At 41.1% G+C, this 21,804-nt stretch overlaps 1 protein-coding gene across 4 annotated transcripts in view; it reads left to right on the top strand.

Moving 5' to 3' along the window:
• Positions 1-21,804, top strand: part of ehbp1 (EH domain binding protein 1) — a 115,883-nt gene that overhangs the window by 37,715 nt on the left and 56,364 nt on the right. For all 4 annotated transcript variants that reach the window (XR_003295819.1, XM_026309038.1, XM_026309037.1 and 1 more), the window contains exons 8-12: positions 480-617; positions 1,034-1,298; positions 3,444-3,684; positions 17,247-17,425; positions 18,184-18,232. Coding sequence is in view for 3 of the 4 variants with exons in the window: in XM_026309038.1 (XP_026164823.1) it covers positions 480-617; positions 1,034-1,298; positions 3,444-3,684; positions 17,247-17,425; positions 18,184-18,232 (872 nt within the window). In the remaining variant the exon portion in view is untranslated. The remainder of the gene's footprint in view (positions 1-479; positions 618-1,033; positions 1,299-3,443; positions 3,685-17,246; positions 17,426-18,183; positions 18,233-21,804) is intronic.

Below are 21,804 nucleotides of genomic sequence, written 5' to 3'. Positions count from 1 at the left end.
AGCACTCAGCAGCACTTCTTGGCTTCAGCCTCACACACATTTACACGCTTTTCAAACTGACCCACACCCTGGCAACAGTGAGGATGATGAAGATAAAGTGGACGGGACTAGCCTCTCCAGCCAGGATCTCCGTAGCAACTTCTTGCTGCCTTTACTGTCGCCCAGGGTAACCCTCCATACCACACAAATTCTCCCAGAATGCCTGTTGTATATGCATGGAAATGGGCTGAAGTGAGAGAGGAACTCGGAGAACTTTAGACAGCAATCCTCAGCAAGAGGGATCACTTCGACAAGAGTGGATGTTCTTTTTGTTTGTGGTTCACTACAAAGTGCAGATTGTGGTATGTTTGGGTTTGTAAACATTTGTGTTCATTTCCTTTTGGAAAATGTATTGTTGTGTAGCTGTGATTGTTGACTATGTAGTTGTTCGTTGTGCCATAGTTGTTCGTTTATGTGACTTATGATGTTGGACTCAACAGAACTGATCAACAAGCTGAACTTCCTGGAAGACGAGGATCAGGAAACGCCTCCTGCCATGAACACCAATCCCTTTGAGGACCCTGATGATGAGCTTCATCCCAACCACCTCAACCCATTTGGTGACCCCGATGAAGAAGGTACATTTAACTCTGCATGTGATGAAAATGCTTTTAGTCTTGGGTTGATAGAAATTTTGGGTTTGGCTTATTATCGATTAATGTTATGGCAATAAAAGCATTGGTTTATTTTGGCAGTTGAAATACAAACAGGGCAAGTTTCAGATTTGGATAGACTGTGGGTGTAATTGAGTAACTGTAGCATGTGAGTTTCAGTGCTTTCAGTCAGACAGCTAAACCAATATTTTTGTCTGACTGAGTATCCAGGTGTTTCAGCATGGATTGTTTGTTTTTGGCTGACATGCTCCTGCACACATAAAGTTCATTCTTTGCTCTTTGCTTTTATTGTTTTGATCTTAGCCGTAATCTGTGACTGTTTTACAAATCTCATTTAGTGTGTGTTGTATATCCAATCACTATTCTACTCTCTCAAACAGAGCCCCCTGTCCAGCCGGTCTCACGGCAGCAAGTAGATGATGATTCCTTTTATGACCATGATTCCTCAAATCCGTTCCATGAGCCAGATGAACCAGAGACACATAAACCTCCTGGGAATCCTTTTGAGGAACTGGACCAGGACCTGGACACCCAGCCAGATCCAGAACCCCCCAAGCCAAGGCAGAGGAAAGGTGTCCGGCCTGTTGACATGAGCAAGTACTTGTATGCCGATACCGCTCACAACGAAGAGGAGGAGCTTGATGAGTACGAGTCTATTTCTTCATGCTCTAGTATTTTCAGGCAGCTCACGCTGGAAATGGTGAAAACATATGAATGGTTACATGGGAAAATATCATGACTGTCTTTGGCTACTGACATTGCCTTTAACCTTTCATCTATGTTAGAGTAGCAAAGTCCACTTTGTATTGAGTGATTTCCACATAAACACTCTCGACCTAAACTGTCCAAGAAGATGGTTTCTGTGGCCGTGAGCCCATACTAAAAGCACTCTGGGAGGATCCAGACAGCCTAATTCGGTAACTGTTGGCAAGCCAAATCCTGTAAGACTTACTTACTTGTACCCCCCCATAAGGGCAGAGTGACGAGGCAGCTCTTTCAACAGGAACAAGGGCCCTGTTGTTTCACAGCATTCTTTAAGCTTGTCTCCCTCCTTCTCCTGTTGTCCCTTCCCTCCCTTATATCAACTTGTTGTCCCATAGTTTCCCTCCCTGCTCTCCTCCTTAACTATCTTCCCAAACTGTTCATTTTTATTCCACCTCTTCTCTTTATCATGTTGTCCTTCATTCCTTCCTTCCATCTTCCCCTCTTTTTTTTCCCATCCATGACTTTTTTTTTGTGTCAGTGTGGGAACTTACATTTTGCCTGTGTGTCCTATTCCAAAAATACTTAATTTGATGTGTTAATTTATTTGGAAAATACCAATTTGCATCCCTTAATTAAATTAAACTCTTCCTTGCTACTTACTTTAGCAGAGGTGCCAGGGTTATATTTAACAAACTAAGTGAGGACATCTGGTACTAGCTCCACAATTTTTTATGATAACATGTAGTCAGTTGGAAGACAGTTTTATACTATGAGGATCCTTTTGTGGTTACTCTTCAGAGCAGAGTGTTTTGTTTATTGCATATGACTTTAGCAGCTGTGCCTAAATTGAAAATGAAAACATGTAGGTTTTGGCTGTTGAGTGAGGTTGTAACAAAGACAGTAGCATGTTTTAGTCCTCTGCTTTCTAAAGATAGACAGGTTATTGACTGGCATGTTTCTTTTGCCCTGTCTCTTACACCAAGAGCAGTTCTCTGCCGAATAGAAAGTTCAAGAGGGCAACACTGTTTTGACTGGAGCCCCTTCACGTCTGTTAGCCAGTGCTGGTCTGTTAAAGCTGCATTGTAGGCACCCCTGCTTTTCTTTTCTTCATTTCCCTTCTTTTTTTTTTCTCCCCTCTGTTTCTATCGCTTTGCAGTTAGATAGACACTGAGTAGCTCTAGGCTTCTCTTTCAGACAGATACCTAGTCAATCAGATCTTTTTTTCCTTTCTCACTGCAGCTCTCACCCCCACTATACCCATCCAAATTCTCTTGTTTGTTTAGGATTGCTTGTTGCATGTTGAGTGAAGGTCTCAAGGCCATGCCCCTGCTTTCAGTACCACAAGCATGCCTGTATATTGATAACACTCTGGTATGTGCATGAGTGCCTGAGTGTGTGTGTGTGTGTGTGTGTTTCAGTGCATGTCTACCTTCGTTCTCCTGCCTGTCTGTCAGTAGTCCACCTTGGGAAGTAAGGATATGAGGTCACACAGACCTGACCTCAGTGCACCTGCATCTTCTATTACCTTACGATTTGTGTTGTTCATTGTTTTGCACCAAACTCTCCACTTTCCATTTAGTAATTTTCTTATGGTTAATTAAATAATGTGTAGTTGGAGCCAAAGATGGATTTAAGGGCTAAAAGTTTTTGAGTGTTTATGTGCTCTTATCTTTATCCTGCAACAAAATGGTATTGCTATACTGGCATAGTCATAGGCATTTTATTTTAGTTATTTTTAACAGTGTTGACAGTTTTGGTTTCATAATCTGTTGACTACAGTGTTGGTCTTTTATTTGATTTTAAATATGCATATTATTTTAATGTTGGCAGAGTACTTTTTTAATTGCCAAAGGGAAATTTTTGCATTACATTAGACATAATGAAGAATTCAGAAAGTTTAACTATTCCATTTAGACTAAGTATAAATAGATAAGCAAAATAAAACATGTAGGAGCCAAATACAATAGAAAAGACTTTATTCACAGTATAATAGATAATCACACTCTGTGTGACATTTATGCACTTTCTAACATAACATATTTTTATCTTGTCTTGCTTTCGTCTTTTCCTTCCTTTCATTCTCAGATCCAATCCCTTCTATGAGCCAAGGACATCAAGCCCTGCTCGGCCACCCGCTGGCTCCCCCTCTCTGGATGTGGGCAGCAGCCAAAAGAGGAAAGCTCCCCAACCACCAAGTTTCAGCCCTGGCCTCAGTACATTAGCTCCCAAAACCAGTTATGGTTCAGATGTGGAGAAAGCCCAGCTGGTCGGGCCCAGCCCTGTGGCAGCAGTGATGGGGAGAGAGCTAGCCTCCTCTTCTCCCAAGGTAAACAGGCTTCACTTGAATTTTTAGTGATTTATCCTCATAACATGCAGCCTATAGTCTGCATTGTGGTCCAGTCTCATGCTTACTGCATTACTGAATTGTGATATTAAAAAAATTTGGTTTTTTAAATTGTTTTCCCTAAGCAAGTATTGAAAATAATCTCCTTCCAAAACACATGGCACAACACAACTGACACAACTGAAAGAAGTTTGCTTGCTGACCAAAGAATAAAAGTACCTTAAGATAAATACAAATTTGAGCATGTATCTGCTCAAATTTGCATCTGCATGTATCTGAGTATAGGCATGGCCTGCCTATACTCAGCACTCTGCTGAGAGTCTCATTCTATGTATGTCAGGTTCAGTATTCAGTCTTAAGTATAGAAGTCCTTTTTTAAATTGTGCTAGTTTAATGCCTGAACTGTAAAATGTGTTGAATGGGCACATCAGATATTTATGTGACAGTAACATGTTACTTCTTGTCGTATTTAGATCTTGTGGGGGTCAAGGCAAGGTCAGCTGTGTCAGGAAATATGTCAGTAAAGTTAAAAACTTCTTATTTAGAAAGTAACTTAGCGAGTACATCTACAATCTTAACTAAATTTCAATATTCCACAGCTCTACACAATATTCTACTCGCTATTCTCCATTTTACCTCATTTTTTTGCAGCAAGTGTTAATATAAGTGAGTGACTTGAAGCGTTTTGTATTTGTGTGTGTGTATTTGCACTTGTGTGTCCACATCCAGTGGTCCTTACATTAGCTTTTTTCCGCCTGCACAATCCCATCTTCTGTCCCATTCTTTATGCTCATGAAACTCCCCAGCTCCTCATTTGAATATAGGTATTTGTTTATTGGGGTGTTTTCGTATGTTTATTTATTTATTTAAATTAGGTAAATCATGGCTGGGTCTAATTAAATGGCTGATGGTCACACACACTCACAGCAGGAGTCAGACCACTGGTGGGGAATGATTGGCTGGGGTGTGGGGATGGGTGGGGGTTAAAAGTGTGTGTGTGTGTGTGTGTGTGTGTGTGTGTGTGTGTGTGTGTGTGTGTGTGTGTGTGTGTGTGTAGGGGCTCAATGAGCCTATGTGGGGCTTAAACACATGGGGCTTAACTGCAGCAGAGTGATCACAAGGGGGTGTTGACCCCCTGTGAACACACCCAACCACCACATGCAAACACACTCTGTACAGTTACTTAGACACACACAGACACACACAGGTCCCTCCCCCCTATGCAGCTGGCTAGCTGACTGTTTTAGTGTAGCTGGGCGGTGATGCTGGCCGTCCATGTAATTATGGCACAGTGCCTTTATCACCCAGCTGCAGTTGCCTGTGACCGTGGGTGAGGGGGCCTAAACCACTTTAATTACCCAAAGCCAGCGACCTGTGGTGGGCCACACTTCACCAAGAGATGCCCCTGCCTCTGGAGCTTGGGATGGAGGGAGGGAGGGAGGGATGCAGAGAAAGAATTGTGGGCAAAGAATGAAAGGGAGGGTGGATACAGTGAAGGAGAATAGGTGGAAGATAGCAAAGGGTAGAGGAAAGGAGAATAGTGGGGGGAGAGAAGGAAGATGGCCAGGGAATCGTAGAGAGAGAGATGAGGTGTTTGCAGTAAACAAGGTTAGGCCGACAGGGTTTGTTGACATACAGCTAGTGTGAATAGGTTTCTTACTTATTCACACCAAGTACTGACATGCACACACACACCTCAGCCATGTGTAGGGTGTGAGATGACCTTTGAGTGTATGAAGTCAGAGAGGATTAAGAGGAGACATTCCCACTATGAGAGACCAAGACGAAACCAACACATCATCACACTGAATACGTGTACAGAGTGTAGATATTTGCTTGTGCTCACATGCATGTATGTATGGGATTCTAAGATGCCTGAAGCTCAGTTCACTGAATATGTACCATAGCAGTTGTCACCTTCCCCCAAAACAGAGCTAACCTCGATTTCTCTCATATAAGTTGTTTCAAGCTGTGTTTTCTCCTATCTATATTCATTCCTACTAATGATTCATATGGGCAGTTGGTGTTTAGGATGAAGACACGCAGGCTACCAGGTGTAATATCAAAATGTGAATAGAAATTGATATAGTGAAAGCTGACATATACTCACTTATACATGTAGAGCCTGCCCTGAAGGGTAAGAAGTGGCTCATACAAGGTTTTATTAAATGAAAACTTGTCTTTGCTAACCAAAAGAGATTGTGACGTGAATCCCTTATACATTTTACACATTTATTCAGTGCAAAGGTAACATTAAGTGCATTGATTGAACATACAGACAGAGTCAAAACACAGCATATTGCTTTTCTACTGTGTGCTTTGAGACGTAATTAAGACCCTTCTTTTTTTAGTTAAAAGTTTTAAAACCAGATTACATCTTGTCATTCGTTTCAGAATCAAATTAGTGTCTAACTGGCCGAAATGTGCCTTTACTGAGGACTAAGGGGGTGAGAGCCTCTATGCCCAAATTATGCCCGTGGACTAATATTTTAGACATACTGAGGAAATAAATAATTTACATACTGTTCGTACTGCAAATTTCTAAATTAGACTTTCAACTTTGTATATACACATGGTATCTAAACTTTATTTTATTGTTGTTAGTATTGAATTTGTTTCCAGGTTAGTGAAAGTGGCAGTGCAGTCTCTCATTAGATGCTTCAAATCTTCGATGTGTCTGTGATTTGTCCTGTCTGTGAGATATAGATCCTCATAGGCGTCAAGTTTAAGTTTAGCATCAGAGAGGGAGTTGGAAGGATGGAAACATCTGTGGGATTAATTTAAATCAACAGAGGAAGTTCCTGTTGGGCGGGCTGTGAGCTCTGTCTGGTCTGATTCAGTCCATCTCTTTTCTCTGGGGCTGATTTCCCCCCTCCTAGTAATTCAGTGATCCCCTGCTGCTCCTTTTGTTTCATCTCCATCTCTATTCCAAAGTCAGACCGCTCTACACTTAGATGCTCTGATCTTTGGATTTTCATCAAGTTTCCGCTTCATGAATTATTTGCCTTATTTTCATATAAAGAAAAGTTTGAAGGCGGCATATGTCTGTGTGTAAAAGTTTGAGCACAAAAGTTCTATATTTTAAAATTTACACAAAGAACCTTGGAGTAAGGCATCTTCAACTTCAAGTTCCTTGCTCTTCATGGATTATGTATATCACTGAACTGCAGTTTTCTTCTAGAATTAGAGGTTAATGGCAAAATAGTTTAACCATGTTTTGGAGTATTTATGACGTGTTTAGTGTTCACTCACATGGGGTTTTGGGAGCTTCTGTGTGTTCATTTCTGTCGTGTTAATAACACCTACGTCTACCTGCTTCTTTCTATAATATAATCTAACATGGTGTCTTTAACACTGTTCCCTCTGTTGCTCTCTTTTTTTACACACACACTCACGCACTCATTATTGCTGGAGGTGAGAAAGTGAACCAATACCAGAGGTATGTTTTCTTTCTCCCCTTCAGTTGAAGGGCTTGTGTGATTACTTATGTTAATCAAAGGGTTCAAATTAAATAGAGTTTTGCAGGTTGTGGGAGCTCCTATGCCGAGGGGAGGCAGAGGCCAGAGCTCTCCTTCGTTTCTCACTTTGTTTTCATAGCCCCCCCCTTCAGTCCCGACTACCTCCAAATTGAAATTAGAATAAATTAACATTATTTAATTGAGTTCGCAGAAGGCTGCGATATTTCTTAATTAGCTTTCACCGAGGTTGGCGGCAGGAGAGGACCACATCCGCACTGTGAAGTTACTGAGGTTGCTGTGACGACTGTGGGATGTTTTTGGAGGACAGATTAAGCCCAAGACACAAGGACAGTCATCTCTGTTTTTTTTTATGAATTTTGCCCATTTCAAGGTCTCTCATCTTGTTATCACCACATCCACTCCGAAGTTATTGTATCTTCTCTGATAAGTTTGATGTACTTCAGATGTAGGACAGAAAAGAAAGAAAATCTCATGTTTTTAAATTAATGCCAAACAACTTTACCTGACAACTTTCTAATGCTAAATATTTTTCAGTAATAATTTCAGTTAAGTGATTTGTAAGGTCACTGTATATTTCTGGGTTAAAATAAAGGATCAGAAAAATGTCAGTTCTCTGAAATTTCAGAACTTCGTGTTAGTGTTAGCAAGGAAATGGTAATAGCAGCCCATTTCTAAGACTGAAGCATCGAAGCCTCAGTGGGTACCTCTTGGCCACGTTGGCCTTTCCATAAGCAGTGTAATACAAGGAGAATAATCCTTGAGAGGAGGACTAAGTCAGTACCTCTCAATGTCTGCCTTTTCCCAATGTGGAACCCTCCCAACTTCTTACCTGCAGTCTGACTTGTCTGTCATTGGATCTTGTGGGAGAGAGGGGACCCAGTTTCTTCTCTCATGCAGTCTAGGTACGATCATTGGGCTTTCTGTTGTTTCATGCTGCAGGGCATCACTGTCATCAAGTTGGGCAGAAAGGTATTAGATATTATTGAACAGTCCTGTCTAAAAAGTTGACAAAATTTAAAGGTGTAGATGTGGAAGGGTTGGGTTTTAGGTTGTCCTGTTTTGTTGATAGAGATACTTCCATGAATCTTTCAATCAACTTATTCTTTGATCCAGTGAGGGTTTCAAGTTCAAATAGTGTTTAAAATATTTTAAAACTAGTTATTTTAAGTCAGTAAATAAAAAAAAAAGTTGACCTTAATATGCATTCAACAACTCTTCAGAATTAAATTTTATACCTAGTCGCCATGAAAGGATGAGCATGTTTGTGTTGTGTGTACTAATGTGCAATCTTGTGTGTGTGAGGGATATATTTTGATCCAGTTATTGTAATGCGGCTATCATTTTTCTACCTCTTTCTCTGTTGGGTGCATGTCGAGTTCACAAGTTAAGCACTGCGAAGAGCTCACTCTCCTCAATACCCACACCGACTGGTGTAAAAGGGCCTTCCGCAAAGCGCCGCTTGTAATCTGCCTTTGGTAAGTCCTCCTTAGTTTTATCTGCCAAGGATTACCTCACAAGCTGCAAGCAGGAGAGAACGAGAGAGACGCAGAGCAAGAGAGAGAGAAGTAAAAAGCAAGTCAAACAGAAAACGATGAAGATGGAACAAAATGAAAACAAATCGTGTAATCTCCGAACGAGAGAGACCTGCTTTGGAGTTGAAGGGAAGTATCCCTTGCCACTCATTTAGAGAGGGAATTGACTAATCCCTCCATGATTGATGTCTGCTATAAGAGGCTCTATAGCAGACTAATAGGACTTATGAGGATGACCAGAAAGGCCTTCGTGTGTGCATGCCTGTGTGTGCACATGAACCAAACCTTTTTGTCTTGTGTGTCCCTCTATCCAGTGGCCTTGGAGGCCAGGGGTTTGAATGACATAGCGACCGAAGTAGGGGTAACTTTATCTTAATCTGTCCTTAATCTGCCCCAGTCCTCCAGGTGTGTGTGGGCTTAAACCCAGAAGGATCCAAGGTTTTGGGGTGAGGTTTAAAGGGGCTTTGGGTGAGTAGATAGAGGTCCATGCACTTGAAAATTGCTTGGACCCTCTGAAGGTCTAAGACCCCCCACACATTTTTGAAAACTGTACTCACTTAGTCATGCCATACCTTTCTCTTGTCATCCTTAAGTGGCCCTGCTACATTTTAATTGAATTAAGCCAACCATTCTCCATATTTTAAAAAGGACTTCAAAAGTACCTTATGAATTAGTCTAAGTGATTTGTCTTTCAAATTGTGTGTATGAGTTTAAGTGTGTGTGTGTGTGTGTGTGTGTGTGTGTGCGTGCGTGCACTCTTGTGTCTGTGTTTGAGGAAAGGAGAGAGTGTAGAAATGATAAGGCTTTAATTGCCTCTTTATAAAGTCCTCTGGCAGCCCCCATCTTTTGGTATGCAGGTGTGTGCTCTTACATGCTATAGGAAATACTAAGTGACATTTTCAATGCTTAACTTGTAGATCAATGAGTGGGATTATTCCCTTAGGAGCTCAGTTGATCTCAAACAGATTTGATCATGCAGTCCTGTCTTGACCATAATCTGAAAATACAGTTTATATTGTACATGCATAAAGTTTATATCCTCAAAAATGTCTGTATTTTAGTCGGATCCTTGATTTCAGTGCAGTGTCCAAAAATCGTGTCATAATATGTTTGCAGTTCTAGCAGAGTGGGAGCACAGGCTTTGGCCTATGTAGTGGGTTGGTGGGATGCTAACGTTACCTTTTCAGTTGGTGGAAAAGTTGCAGCTATAGCAACAATCTAAACCATTTCCAAAACACTGTAACGTGTGTGTGTGTGTTGCCGCTACATGGATTAGTAATAGCTATTTGCAAATTGGGATAGTTGGTGCAAACTCAGGAACTTAATGTATTCAAAGTAGTCAACTCACATATGTTGGTGAGACTGTGTGAGTCCTTGGGTGCTTGGGTGGTTTAGTGTTAGACCCTTGTGTTAAAGTGTCACTCATACATCATGAGTTATTGCCCCACATGTTCATTCACATCTTCTTTTCTTTGTTGTTACTTTTACGTTTTTCTGCATGCCCTTGCTTTGAGTCCTCCCTCTTTTCTCTCCTGTGCCGCATTTTCCCCACCATAGCCTTTCTTGTGCATATATGTGTGTAGATTCATGTGTATTCTGATCAGGAGTCAAAAGGGTGACTCTGTAATTATGTTCGTTTTAATTGGCTGTGCTATCACCCCTCTCATCACTTTGGAGCCAACACTGCACTGGACAATGGCAGTCTGTTGTGGGGGGCGGTTGAGCTACTGCTGCATCAAGACGTGCACACGTCATACACACAGTCAGCCTCCTTACCTGCAGCACATAATTCCTAAAGTGGTCTCCTTAATGAGTTTTCCTTGCCCAGATTTAGATTAATTGATAAATGGTGGCGTTATCAGCACAGCGGATCTCTGAATCCATTGCACCACTAATTTGTTTGTTGAAGATGGCAGTTAAAGGAGAGAATTACGGTATAGATTTATAAGAACATCTCTCAACCCCCTCCTCCTTATTTTCCTTCGACAAAGGTTTATTTATTTATTTGAGGGGATCAGAGAGCTTGAAGAGATGGGTGGCCTCTGGATTCTTTAAATCCTGGTTTTGAAATGCACATATCAATTATGAATATTCATTATTTCAGAAGAACCTTTATTTACAAGGTTTAAATAGTTAAATAGTTGTACGTTTATATGATTATTCTTTTCTTTTATTGTCTTTAAGTATTGTGACCACAATACATAATGAGTGGAACATTTGGTAGTTGAACCAACTGGAGAACTCCCACTGGGAGTAAGGCATGAGGAGGAAATATCTGCCCAGGATGAATGTGTAAATGTCAAAAACCTGCATTTTTACCATGAACTGATGTCTTGTTTTGTGCTTAAATACTTTTCAGTGCTTTTATATCATCAGCGTACAACATTCTCACCACACACACAGATACACACCCTCAATTCCACACCTACAGTATCTACTCTACTAGTATGTACCTCCCACCCATCCACAGCCAAAGCTAATTTGCAGAGGCGTGAGTGTGGGTAATGCTACTGCTGTTTCCACGACAAGCTAAAGCCAGTGCTTACACCACATTATGCCCCAGCGTTACACATTAGCCAAGCAAGTGGGCTGGTGGGTACACTGCAAGCTGGCACAGACAGTCCTTTGTCTGTTGCCTCCCCTAAACAGTGTTATTTCAGGATGTTTTTCTTTTTTCAGTGAATGCTTTTTATTTTAATTTCAAAGCCCTGTCTGTCCTCTCCTGTTCTGCTTTTTCTTTCTGCTGCTTTGCACGGTTCTGCCTTTGGAGCAGAATAGGCCTTGGAAGCAAAATGGTCCTGGAAAAGGAAACCATGTTTCCAGATTTTTGCATTTTACATCTCAGTAGCCAACTGCCGAAAGGCCCCTCTGTCTTGGCCTGCAGGTTCACTGCTAGATGGGAAACATATCTGCTACTGAGTGAATCACTAGCACCCCCCCCAATCACCATCACTATCGTAATGAATATATTTACATATTTTCCTACATTACACCAACTCACAGCACAAAGATTTGTTAAAAATATGGAACAAACTGATGTCTAGATGTCTGGGTGATACAGGAACTGAAAGCCCGTCTCAAACAGCAGGGTCAATCTGACATGTACATGTATGCAAGCTCTCAGATTGAAAGGGTTTTCAGTCCTTCTCCACCTGCTCTCACACACGCACGTGCACACGCACACACGCACAAAGAAGCCCGACTTCACTAAGTGTCATCATGCACAGTCACATGTACTTGCCACTCTTTCTCTCCTGGCTCTATCTCCCCTTCTCTCTGTGATTGCAACAGTAATGCGATATTTCCTTTGTATGTTAATGTGTACTATTTTTCATGCTACATTCGCTTTCCCCCCTGTTCTAGCCTTTTGTCCTCCCCCCGCGGCCTATTGTTCCATCCACTCCACGTCTCCATTTACATAATTGAACTTTTGATTGGACTTTGCTCTCTCCACCCTGCTCTTGTGTAGACGTTTAAAATCCAAAGCATAATTTCATGGGAAACATGATGTGAGGTGATCATTCTCTTCTCCCCACTTCATCTTTTTCTAATGTGAAGACATTGGATATAGAAAGCCCAGTTTAAACAAATTGCTTGTTTTGATTGAAAGTGCAATTAAATAATTATGCGTGTTGGTAGTCGGTGGAGCTCAGCCAGATGAGAGCTTCTGGTAGTAGGATGGACAGGCCACTTAAGTGTGTTTGTCTACCTTTTTTTTTTTTTTTTTTTTTTTTTTTTTAAAACGGTGTTTATCCACAGAGTACGTCTAAGTTTTTTTTCTGTGCTGTAAGCTTTCAGTTCAGTATGTCTCTGCCATACAGTGTGGCAGTATATTAGTTTGAGTGTGTATACATATACAGTAGACACTGTTGTCATTTGAAGCTAGTCTGGGTTTGTGTGTGTGTGTGTGTGTGTGTGTGTGTGCGCGCGCATGGATGTACTTTTTTCTTCCCCCCTCTGCCGTAGGCTCCTTGAGCGGATTACAAGTTTTAGAGTATGAGATTCAACACCTCCTCAAATCTGACACTGTCTGACACTGCTTTGAAACCATGAAAGTGAGATTGGAAAGACACGGAAGCTCTTTTCTCTCCACAGAGTCGTGGGTTTATGTCATTGGGTTGAGGCCAGTTAAGTTTCCATTGAAGCGTTGTGCCCTGGAGTGAGAGACAAAGCTGCCACTTAAAGTGTTTGACTTGTTTCTTTTTTATGACTCTGAAAGACCATTTTAAATGGCCTCCATATTCTTTAGTCATGTAATTGTGTGTAATGTTATGTGACTTTGTTTACATTTGTCAGGCTTTATCTGTGGCTGCTATAGGTGAGCCAGTGTTAGACCGTGTAAGCTTTTTACCCTTGAGCCTGTGGTTGTCCACACAGTTAAAGTGTGTCTGAGCTAAGTTACTGAATTCCTAATATATCTGTGGGCACTTGTTAACTTTGAACAGAAAATCCTTAAATTTCCCTGCAGTGATTAGTTAATTGACATTATTTTATTTTTTAAAGAAAGTTATGTCATGCCTAAAACCATTAGAAAAAAAGAATAATTAAAATAATAAAGGTTAATATCATAATCGAGCTATTTTAGAAAATATTGTTTGCAATGAATAAGTAATCAATGTTTTAAACTTAACCTAACTTTGGTGCCTTTCCTTCCTTGGCCATGTGTAATGTAAAGTTTGCTAATTCGCTCATACCATACAGTAGATAATGTTGTATTACCCAAACCTAAAAGCAGACATTTCTTACTAGAGTTGTTCTGTTAACACCTAAGATTGACTTTTCTAATTTTCTGTTACCTTTACCTGTGACTCCTGATCTTGAATCACATCCCAACAAAATCCCTCCCAAAATCACATTCATGACACCAAAAATCTTGCTCCTGACACCGGCACCAGCAGGAACCTGGATGCTTCCATTCCCAGGTTTCCTCCTATCTTGTCATTCAGGCATTGTAGTGAGCTTAACCCCCCTTCTTTCTCTCACATCCTTTTCCCTTTTTCCATTTTTTTCTTTCTTTGCCCCGTCGGATGTATGTTGTTGACACTGAGGCATCAGGAATAATGGAATCTCTTGTCAGTGGCTTGTATTTTTTGCACATGCTGTTAAGGCTGTGTATAATAGTAGCAGAGGAAGAGGAAGAGGGGAGGTTATATGCCACTGATAGTAATGAAGGTTGCCTTTTCATTTTTTAATATGGAATGTTTGTGGGCCGAGGCAATGCTCTCTGCTAATCCTACCCTCGAGCCGAGCTAGCTACATGGCTGTGTCAGTGTTACATACACATCCAGTGACATTCACACAGACAGATAAAAGACACACACACAACACATACATACTCACACCTTCCCTTAGGCAAGACAGCAAACTGTTTGATAAGTTAGGGTGCATTTCTGCTCCTCATGAAAATTTCACTCCTCTCGTGTTTGTGTCTTAAGGAAATGCAACCAGTTCCTGTAAAAGAAGATATGGTATTTCTTCAATATTTGATGGATATGAAAGCGTGAGTGTGTAGATGCATTTGTAAACCTTTTATCAGAGAAGAGCATAATGGAACAGCCTGGGCTGCCGATTGAGAAAATTACATCAGTTTGGGTTGTGATGAAAGTGGGGTCACTGCTAGTCACGCACTGCCGTCACATCCAGTCTTTTGGATGAATGCCACATTGCTTTTAAAAACTGGTTTGTCAGGAATGAAGGAAAGCTTGTTTTTTTTTTTTTTCTTTCCTACTGACACACATGGATTTCTGAAATGACACATTTGCTTGGTTTAACAGAAGATTTTAAAGCAACCAAAGTTGAGTAAATTCACTCTAATTGTCTTGACACACAATCCACTTCTTTTTCACATGTAATTGAGTTAATGTTTTTTCCCCCTATTATAGTGCATTTTTTGTGTGTTTGTCTCGTAGCTTAGACACCTGAATGTGGATAAGGGGATTGATGTATGTGAGTCTCTGTGTGACTAATAATTACATTATGTAAGTGAGTGTCCTCACAAAGATAGAAGCACAAATGTGCGTGTGTGTCTGTGTGTGTGCGCGCGCGCTTTTAGCCGACCAGGGTACAGGGTCTGCGGCACTGGAGTGTGCTGTGTGTCTAATTGCTTTAATAGCACCTGGTCTCTAATCCCAGGTAATTAGAGCGCTCAAATTAGACAGCTACTTTAAACTGTCACTTGAAAAAGCAGAAAGGGAAGGCCTGGAGGAAGACCACTCCTCACTCAAGCTCTACAAACCCACACACACACTTTTGTTTCTGACACACACACACGAAACGGTGGCAAAAGCAGGAGACAGCTGAGGATGCAAGTTTAGTCCAGTGAAGAGTATGTGGTTGTGTAAGGGCAGTATGATTTGAATGCCCACAATACGTTTGAACAGTCGGGGATGTAGTTATTTGAAATGAAAAAATTATTTTATGGGGTCACAGCACAGTTCTTTGTTTATTTTTGACCTCTCTCTGTATCCACATACTTCATTTTTTCCTCCTTGTCTTCCATTTGTTTGAACGGCACGCACACATTGTTGAGGCTGCCTAAAACATGTCTGGAGAAGCTGTGGGGAAAGGTTAAGGCCCTCTTTTAAAGATGAGCCGGAAATGTCAAGTGTCCGCCCCTCAGGCTAGCGCTTCTGTCTCCCTGTACTGAGACTGCCATAGGGCCTGGCATGACTTCACACATACACACACTGGTAGAAAGGTTAGGAGTTGCTATTAGAGATAGCCTCCAGTCTCTTTCATCTGTTTTAGCCCTTTTGGCATCTCAGCAGGCTCTAGGCTCATGGTCAGAGTTTAAACTACAATAACAAATGAGCAAGTCTTGTACAGTACCGCTAACTTGCTAATGTTGCTATAGTGTCACTCTTTTGTTTTTGCCTGTTAACGTTTGACATCATTAAATTTGTCACAGGATAAAAAAATGTACTAAGTAGATGTTAAGTCTTTCCTACATCCTTGTAAAACCTTCCACAAGTTCTCTTGTGTTCAGCAAAAGGCTTAAAATCAGCAAATCTCAGTAATCTCAGTATTCAAATGACACGTTTCTCCCTTATCTTGGTTCCCATCACCTGTTTTTCTCTTGCTGCAGTAGCAGTAAGACACCAACAGAGGGGGTTGGTTGGCCACCACAAGCCTTATTCCAGGGCTGAGATTCAAGCAGTCACATTGTCGTTTTCTTCAGGCCTCCCCTGTGTGTTTTTAAAAACTAGGAAAACTCGTTATGATGGCCAATATCAGCAGTTGTAAAACTAACATCTCTTTCATTCGCTTTTCACTATTAAAGGTTAAGTAAAGGTTTAACTTGTTCCTTTAATGTAACCGTCTCATGCTATGGAGATTAAACACTACGTGGCTGTGTTAATTAGCATGTTATAACTGTCATTTAAGTCACTATAACACAGTCAAAACAGATTTGCAATGAAACATTAACTCCAGCCTGAAGTCTGGCAGTGTGTTCAGTCGAATTTTAAATGTACTTCAAAAAATCAGATTGTATGTTCATTATAGTAAAAAAACTATACTGTGTATTTTACATTTTTACATTTATAAGAGCTGGTGTTTTCACCTTATTGTGTAATTATTAAAGCCCTTAAAAGTCAAATTAAGCTCAGTTAAACTTAGACGCCCTGCTTAAACATCTCATGTCATGCAATTAAGGAAAAACCTGTCGTATTAGTCATGTGTTAATATAATTGTCTGGCAGTCAGTAGTATTATGCACTTTGATTTTGAACAAACTGTATTTCAGAGTCCGTTTGATCTCTGCCCTCTAATGAATTTGAGAGAATTATCTGAGAATTAGCCCATATCAGTCGCTCCATAACCAGATTAGCTAATAGCCAAGTAAATAATCAGAATAGCATTGGTTCTGCTGGCCATCAGAGGAGACCAGTGTCTCCATGCCACCAAGGATTTGTGGGATTTGAAGTCTGGGGGAGGAAAGGCAGAATGGTGAAAGCTTTCGACCCAGATAAGACTTCAAAGGCAGAGCTGTTTAATAAGATGTTTATATTATCCACACTCAAACAGAACGTAGTGAATGACCCTTCATTATTGAGTGTGTCTGCATGCATGCATATATGACCACATGTGTGTGGCTTCATTATCTCTCCATATAGCATGCTAATGGGATCAGTGGAGGTTGATAAGTAAAACATTTTTTTAGAAATAAATAATGGAAGGAGGACACTCATGTACGGGGGCAGGAAGCTGTCATTATATAAAGTGACATATTAATTATATATTGAAATATTTTGTGCAGGTACAGAGCACAGACACTGTTTTTCTGGTTATTCATGTTGTATGTTTAATTTCCTGAGGAAATTAAGTGCATTTGCAAAATGCATTATTCATTTTTTACCACTCAGTATTAATGTTTTTGTCCTCATAGAGTGAACATAATTTATTAAATAGATATCAACATTTTGCCTAAATAAGATTACAGTTACATAAAAATTCCTCCTAATCACTTCATACTGCACATGTCATGATCAAATCCATTCAAACTCATCCTACTCATCCTTCTCCTCTCCCTGCAGCCCAGCCCCATCCCAAGTCCAGTCCTTGGAGGGAAGCCCAATGCTAGCCAGTCCCTGCTGGCCTGGTGCCGCGAGGTCACCAAGAACTACCGCGGGGTGAAGATCACGAACTTCACCACCTCCTGGAGGAACGGCCTGGCTTTCTGCGCCCTGCTGCACCATTTTCGACCTGACCTAATGTATGAAACACACACACACACACACACACACACACACACACACACACACACTTAAGAGAATGTGCCTCACAATATAAGGGCTAGAATTAAGTCAAAGTTGGCTCCATTAAAGTCTTGTATATTCACATTAGATGAAGACTTTTCTCATTTGCTTATTTTGGTAACATTTATTTATAACCTGTCATCGCTGCTGTGGCCTTGTGTTCATAATTTCTATCTGTGTGTTTGTTGACATTGAAAGGTGTGTGCATAGTTACACATGCATACTCAGTCTGTCATTTTCGTGTTTACCTCAGACACACCTGGTATTGCACCTGCATTATTCCTTTGTGTGTATGTGATTATAAATCTGTATGGAGTAACCAGTCTGTTCATTTGAGATTCCTTAAATGTTTTGTGTTAACTGTGTTTATGTAACACTCGGAAGTACAAAATTACAGAAAACCTCCAGCCCCATCAAGAGGGCAGACATGTGATAATTTATCTGAACCGTGCCCTGTGTACGTGTACGTGTGTGTGTGTTTATGCTTGTGTGCCTTTGCGCTCTAGCCTGTTATTATTATTTTTTTTACATATTTTCCACTCTATTAGTTCAGTTGATTGCACTGCTATGAAATTGCATGTTACAGTTCTAATGCCATTACATGGGATGCATATTTAAACACACCATTTCCTCCACTATCTCTCTCTGTCTCCCTTTTCCCCTCTCTATTTTTTTATGCCTGTCTCCTGTCCGACCCTCCCTGCTGTTCTTCCAGAGACTACAAGTCACTCAATCCTCAGGATATTAAAGAAAACAACAAAAAGGTAAGAGGCAGCCACCGCTGGGCCCTTCACACCACTTAACTCCCTTCCAGCCACATCTCCATTTGGCCTTATTTAGAGATCTGCCATTACTTTCTGGATATAGTGTGGATGTGGTTTGTGTAGTTTCAAGGGGAAGGTCACAAACACACGTGAGGGCAAGAAAATGCATGTACTCACAATCACACACATGCATTACAGCCCCGAATGTTATACAGTACCCCTTGCTGTGATGTGTGTACTTGGCTGTGTGTGTCCAAAGCATGAATGAGTCACCTGGCAGAGGTGAGATGGTATCTTGACTCAACAGCCTGCTGGGAGCTCACTATACTACTACATAGGTTGTGTGTATAATAAGAGAATATTTGTGGTGTGTTATGTACACTGTTTTGTTTGTAATGTACGTGTGTGTGTTTGTGTAAAAAAAAAAAAAAAAGATATGCACTACTTTACTGGTGTGTATTACCTGTGATCCAACATTGGCTCCAGTATCACACTCAGGCTCAACTGAATAACCCATTCCCTTCATAAAGAACATGTGCACACACCTACTTTCCTCCTCGCTGTATGTCATAGCTGCATATTTACATTTTAATATCGACACACTCACTTTACCATGTTCCCTCTGCCTCTGTGCATGCACATTCTATCTTTTTCCATGCACACTTGCAGAACACATAAACACTCAACTCGGTTGTTCCCCTTCGCTCTGCTACACTCACACACCTATATATACACACAGTCGCCCTGTCTCCTCTCTGGCCCTGAGGGCTACATAGAACGATGTGCGTCAGGTTCCTGCAGCTTGATTTCCTCTTCTCATACACACTCTGTCTCAGCGATAACCTCTGGTGGCCCTGTTAGGCATGAATGCTACCCTGTTGACAATAACCACAGTGGAAGGAGAGGGAGAGACCCAATCCCATATCTGTAACTGCCCCTCACCCCCCTCGAGGTACTCAAGTAGCCCTGAAGAAATTGGTTAGATATAAGTAATAAGGGAATATGCTGTAGAAGGTGATAGCTAGTGAATAGCCACACCACTGTACCCAGCATGCTGTGACCAGCTTCTCTGTAGAGATCTACACCTGGTACTGATGTCCATTTGTCCAGGCAAGTTGTTCTTTTGCAGCACACAGAGGATAGATGTCACCTGTGATGTCCTGTGCTCATGTTATCCTCAAGATGCTGGACATATACTGGGCATTACATCTCCAGCAAGTGCCACATGAATGTTAATGAATTATATGTAGTTTTGTCAGTGTTGGTAAAAACCAGTTGGTTTAGGAGAAAAGGAGACTAAAAAATGCATTCTGTGATATAATGTAACACTGGACGAAAATGGTATTCATAATGCTGCCTGCGAAAAAAGACAAACCACTCACACCAGGCACAAGTGCGGAGACCATAGTGTGGCAGGTTAAGGACCCCACAGAGAAGGCAAAATAAAGGACTAAAGACAGAAAATAAATAAATAAATAAATAAAATGTTGTAAGTGGAGATCAAAACGTGTTAAGAGCAGAATTAGAGACAACGAATAGAGACTTATTTCCTATCCAGGGAGATGTTTGGAGTTGCTCTGTAAGGCGATATTAGAATGTATAGAATTTATTGAATGGGCAGCAGAAATGGAAATGTACGAAAACCATATCTGCTTTTCATGGCTAGTTGATAAACATGCCCCCTCCTCCGTTCACAGTCTATCTGTGAGGAGTGATTGCAATGAGCTCAGACAGTGCTGAATTATGACAGATAAGGACAATCAATATTGGGGGTGGGTACGAAAAAGAGAGAAAGATGTGAATATTTAGAACATTTGCAGCCTTTGAAATAATCTTTTAAGAATGGAAATGTGTAAGTATGCTAGTCTGTGTGTGCACTCAGACATCTTGTGTCCATTTCAGGAGTTTGCACTCTTTGCCCCTCCGTCTTGTCTGTTTTGTCGGCGAGCTGTAAGGTGTGTGTGTAATGAGGCCAAGGAAAAGTCATTTGTCATGCCATCTGATAGTGTAGCACCAAGCGCAAGGCTAAAGCGCCCTGAGCACAACTATGAGGGGTTGGGCTGAGGGGAGGGGGTGTAGATGATTGACAACGATAGATACCTGTCAGTCAGTGAGAGGGAGTGGAGGGGGAGCAGGGAGCAGGGGCCTGGGGCAGGTGGCAGTGACATTTAGTTCAGACCAAAAGCTTTGTCAGGTGGATGATATGAAGTCTGAAAACAAAGTGTTTTCCAAAATACATAAATACACTGTTATTTATAACAATATGTTTTGATGAGGTTGTATATTATTATATGGGAGGAGTTTGGTTTTAATTCACTATATTTTAGTGTAATGACTTTGAAGAGAACATAGAATCAAATTTCCCTAAAAACAACAGGCCTTCCCTCACTAGTCACCAGTCTCCCAGAATGACATGAAATGTGCTCGTCAGGCTTTAATAGAAGATACAGAAAGAACAAAGAATGACACTGAGGTCAAAAAGACTGTAGCACATGTCAAGACTAACATCGAGCCTGAAACAAAACCCAGTTCGAGAGCCTCCACTCCCTTTTGCCTCCTCATACAGCTCTCACTTTCTCCCACTCTCGCTCTTTTCTCTTTCATTCTTTCATTCTGTTCCTATTGAGCAGCAAAGTTGTCGCTCTCTTTCACAGCCTACCCTGGGCGAGAGGGGAACAATGCAAGCACACTTTGCTCCCCTGAATACGTGTTAGAAACCCAATCAGGCCCTCTTACTCCCTATATTCTTTTTCTTTCTTTTCTCGCTGTTTTTCTTTCACACTCCCTTTTCTGGCAGCCAAAGTAGGGGAGAACTTAAACAGGCTCGCTGTAAAGGACTGTAAAGGAGAACTTCTCTCTGTTCTCTCTTTTCTTTTTTCTTGCTGTAAGTTCTTTCTTCCTGCCTTGTCTTTGCAAAGACGAGGCATCACAAAAACAAAACATACACCTACACACAAACTCACATACACCTCATTTCCCTGTGCGGGTATGGATGTTCCACCCATTGTTACCCTTTCAAGGAACAAATGAGAGTGAAAAAGACTCCTCTAACAAAAGAATCCATAACTGATTGTAAACTGCGAAACATCTAGCAATTAGAAGCATCACCGTCTTATTCTCACCTTTTCTCCTTTTTATTCTTGTCTCCATTTCTCCCTGTTATTGAAACTGTTATAGTGCAGTTGGAGAAATTACATTAATTTCTTTAAACAATGTTTGTAACTGTAGAGACACTTGGTGCCTGGAATCATGTTCCCATGATCCCTCCCATCCTACCAATCCGTTGTTTAGTTCAACAGTGACAGGTGTGCTGTCACATAAAGCTGGATTTATTCTTGATACAAGGTGAGTGTAAATGGTAGGGCAATGCTGTGCAAGAGCTGGGAGGTGTGTCATACTGAAAGGCAACCGAAGAGTCTTTCTTTAAGTAACTGTCTTCAATTTGAGAAATCGGCCCATGCTGACCAGTAACAGTTGTTATGTGACATCTCCATATCAGCCTTTGCATTTTTTAGGTGGCTGTTTTCAGGTATGGCAGCTAGAGTTGTGGAGTATCCCTGAAGTTCAGAGGT

The sequence above is a fragment of the Mastacembelus armatus genome, chromosome 15 (genome assembly GCF_900324485.2).
Source record: "Mastacembelus armatus chromosome 15, fMasArm1.2, whole genome shotgun sequence".
Taxonomy (NCBI): Eukaryota; Metazoa; Chordata; class Actinopteri; order Synbranchiformes; family Mastacembelidae; genus Mastacembelus; species Mastacembelus armatus.
Note: the sequence above shows the minus strand (reverse complement) of the source record. Positions and strands in the feature narration are given on the sequence as shown.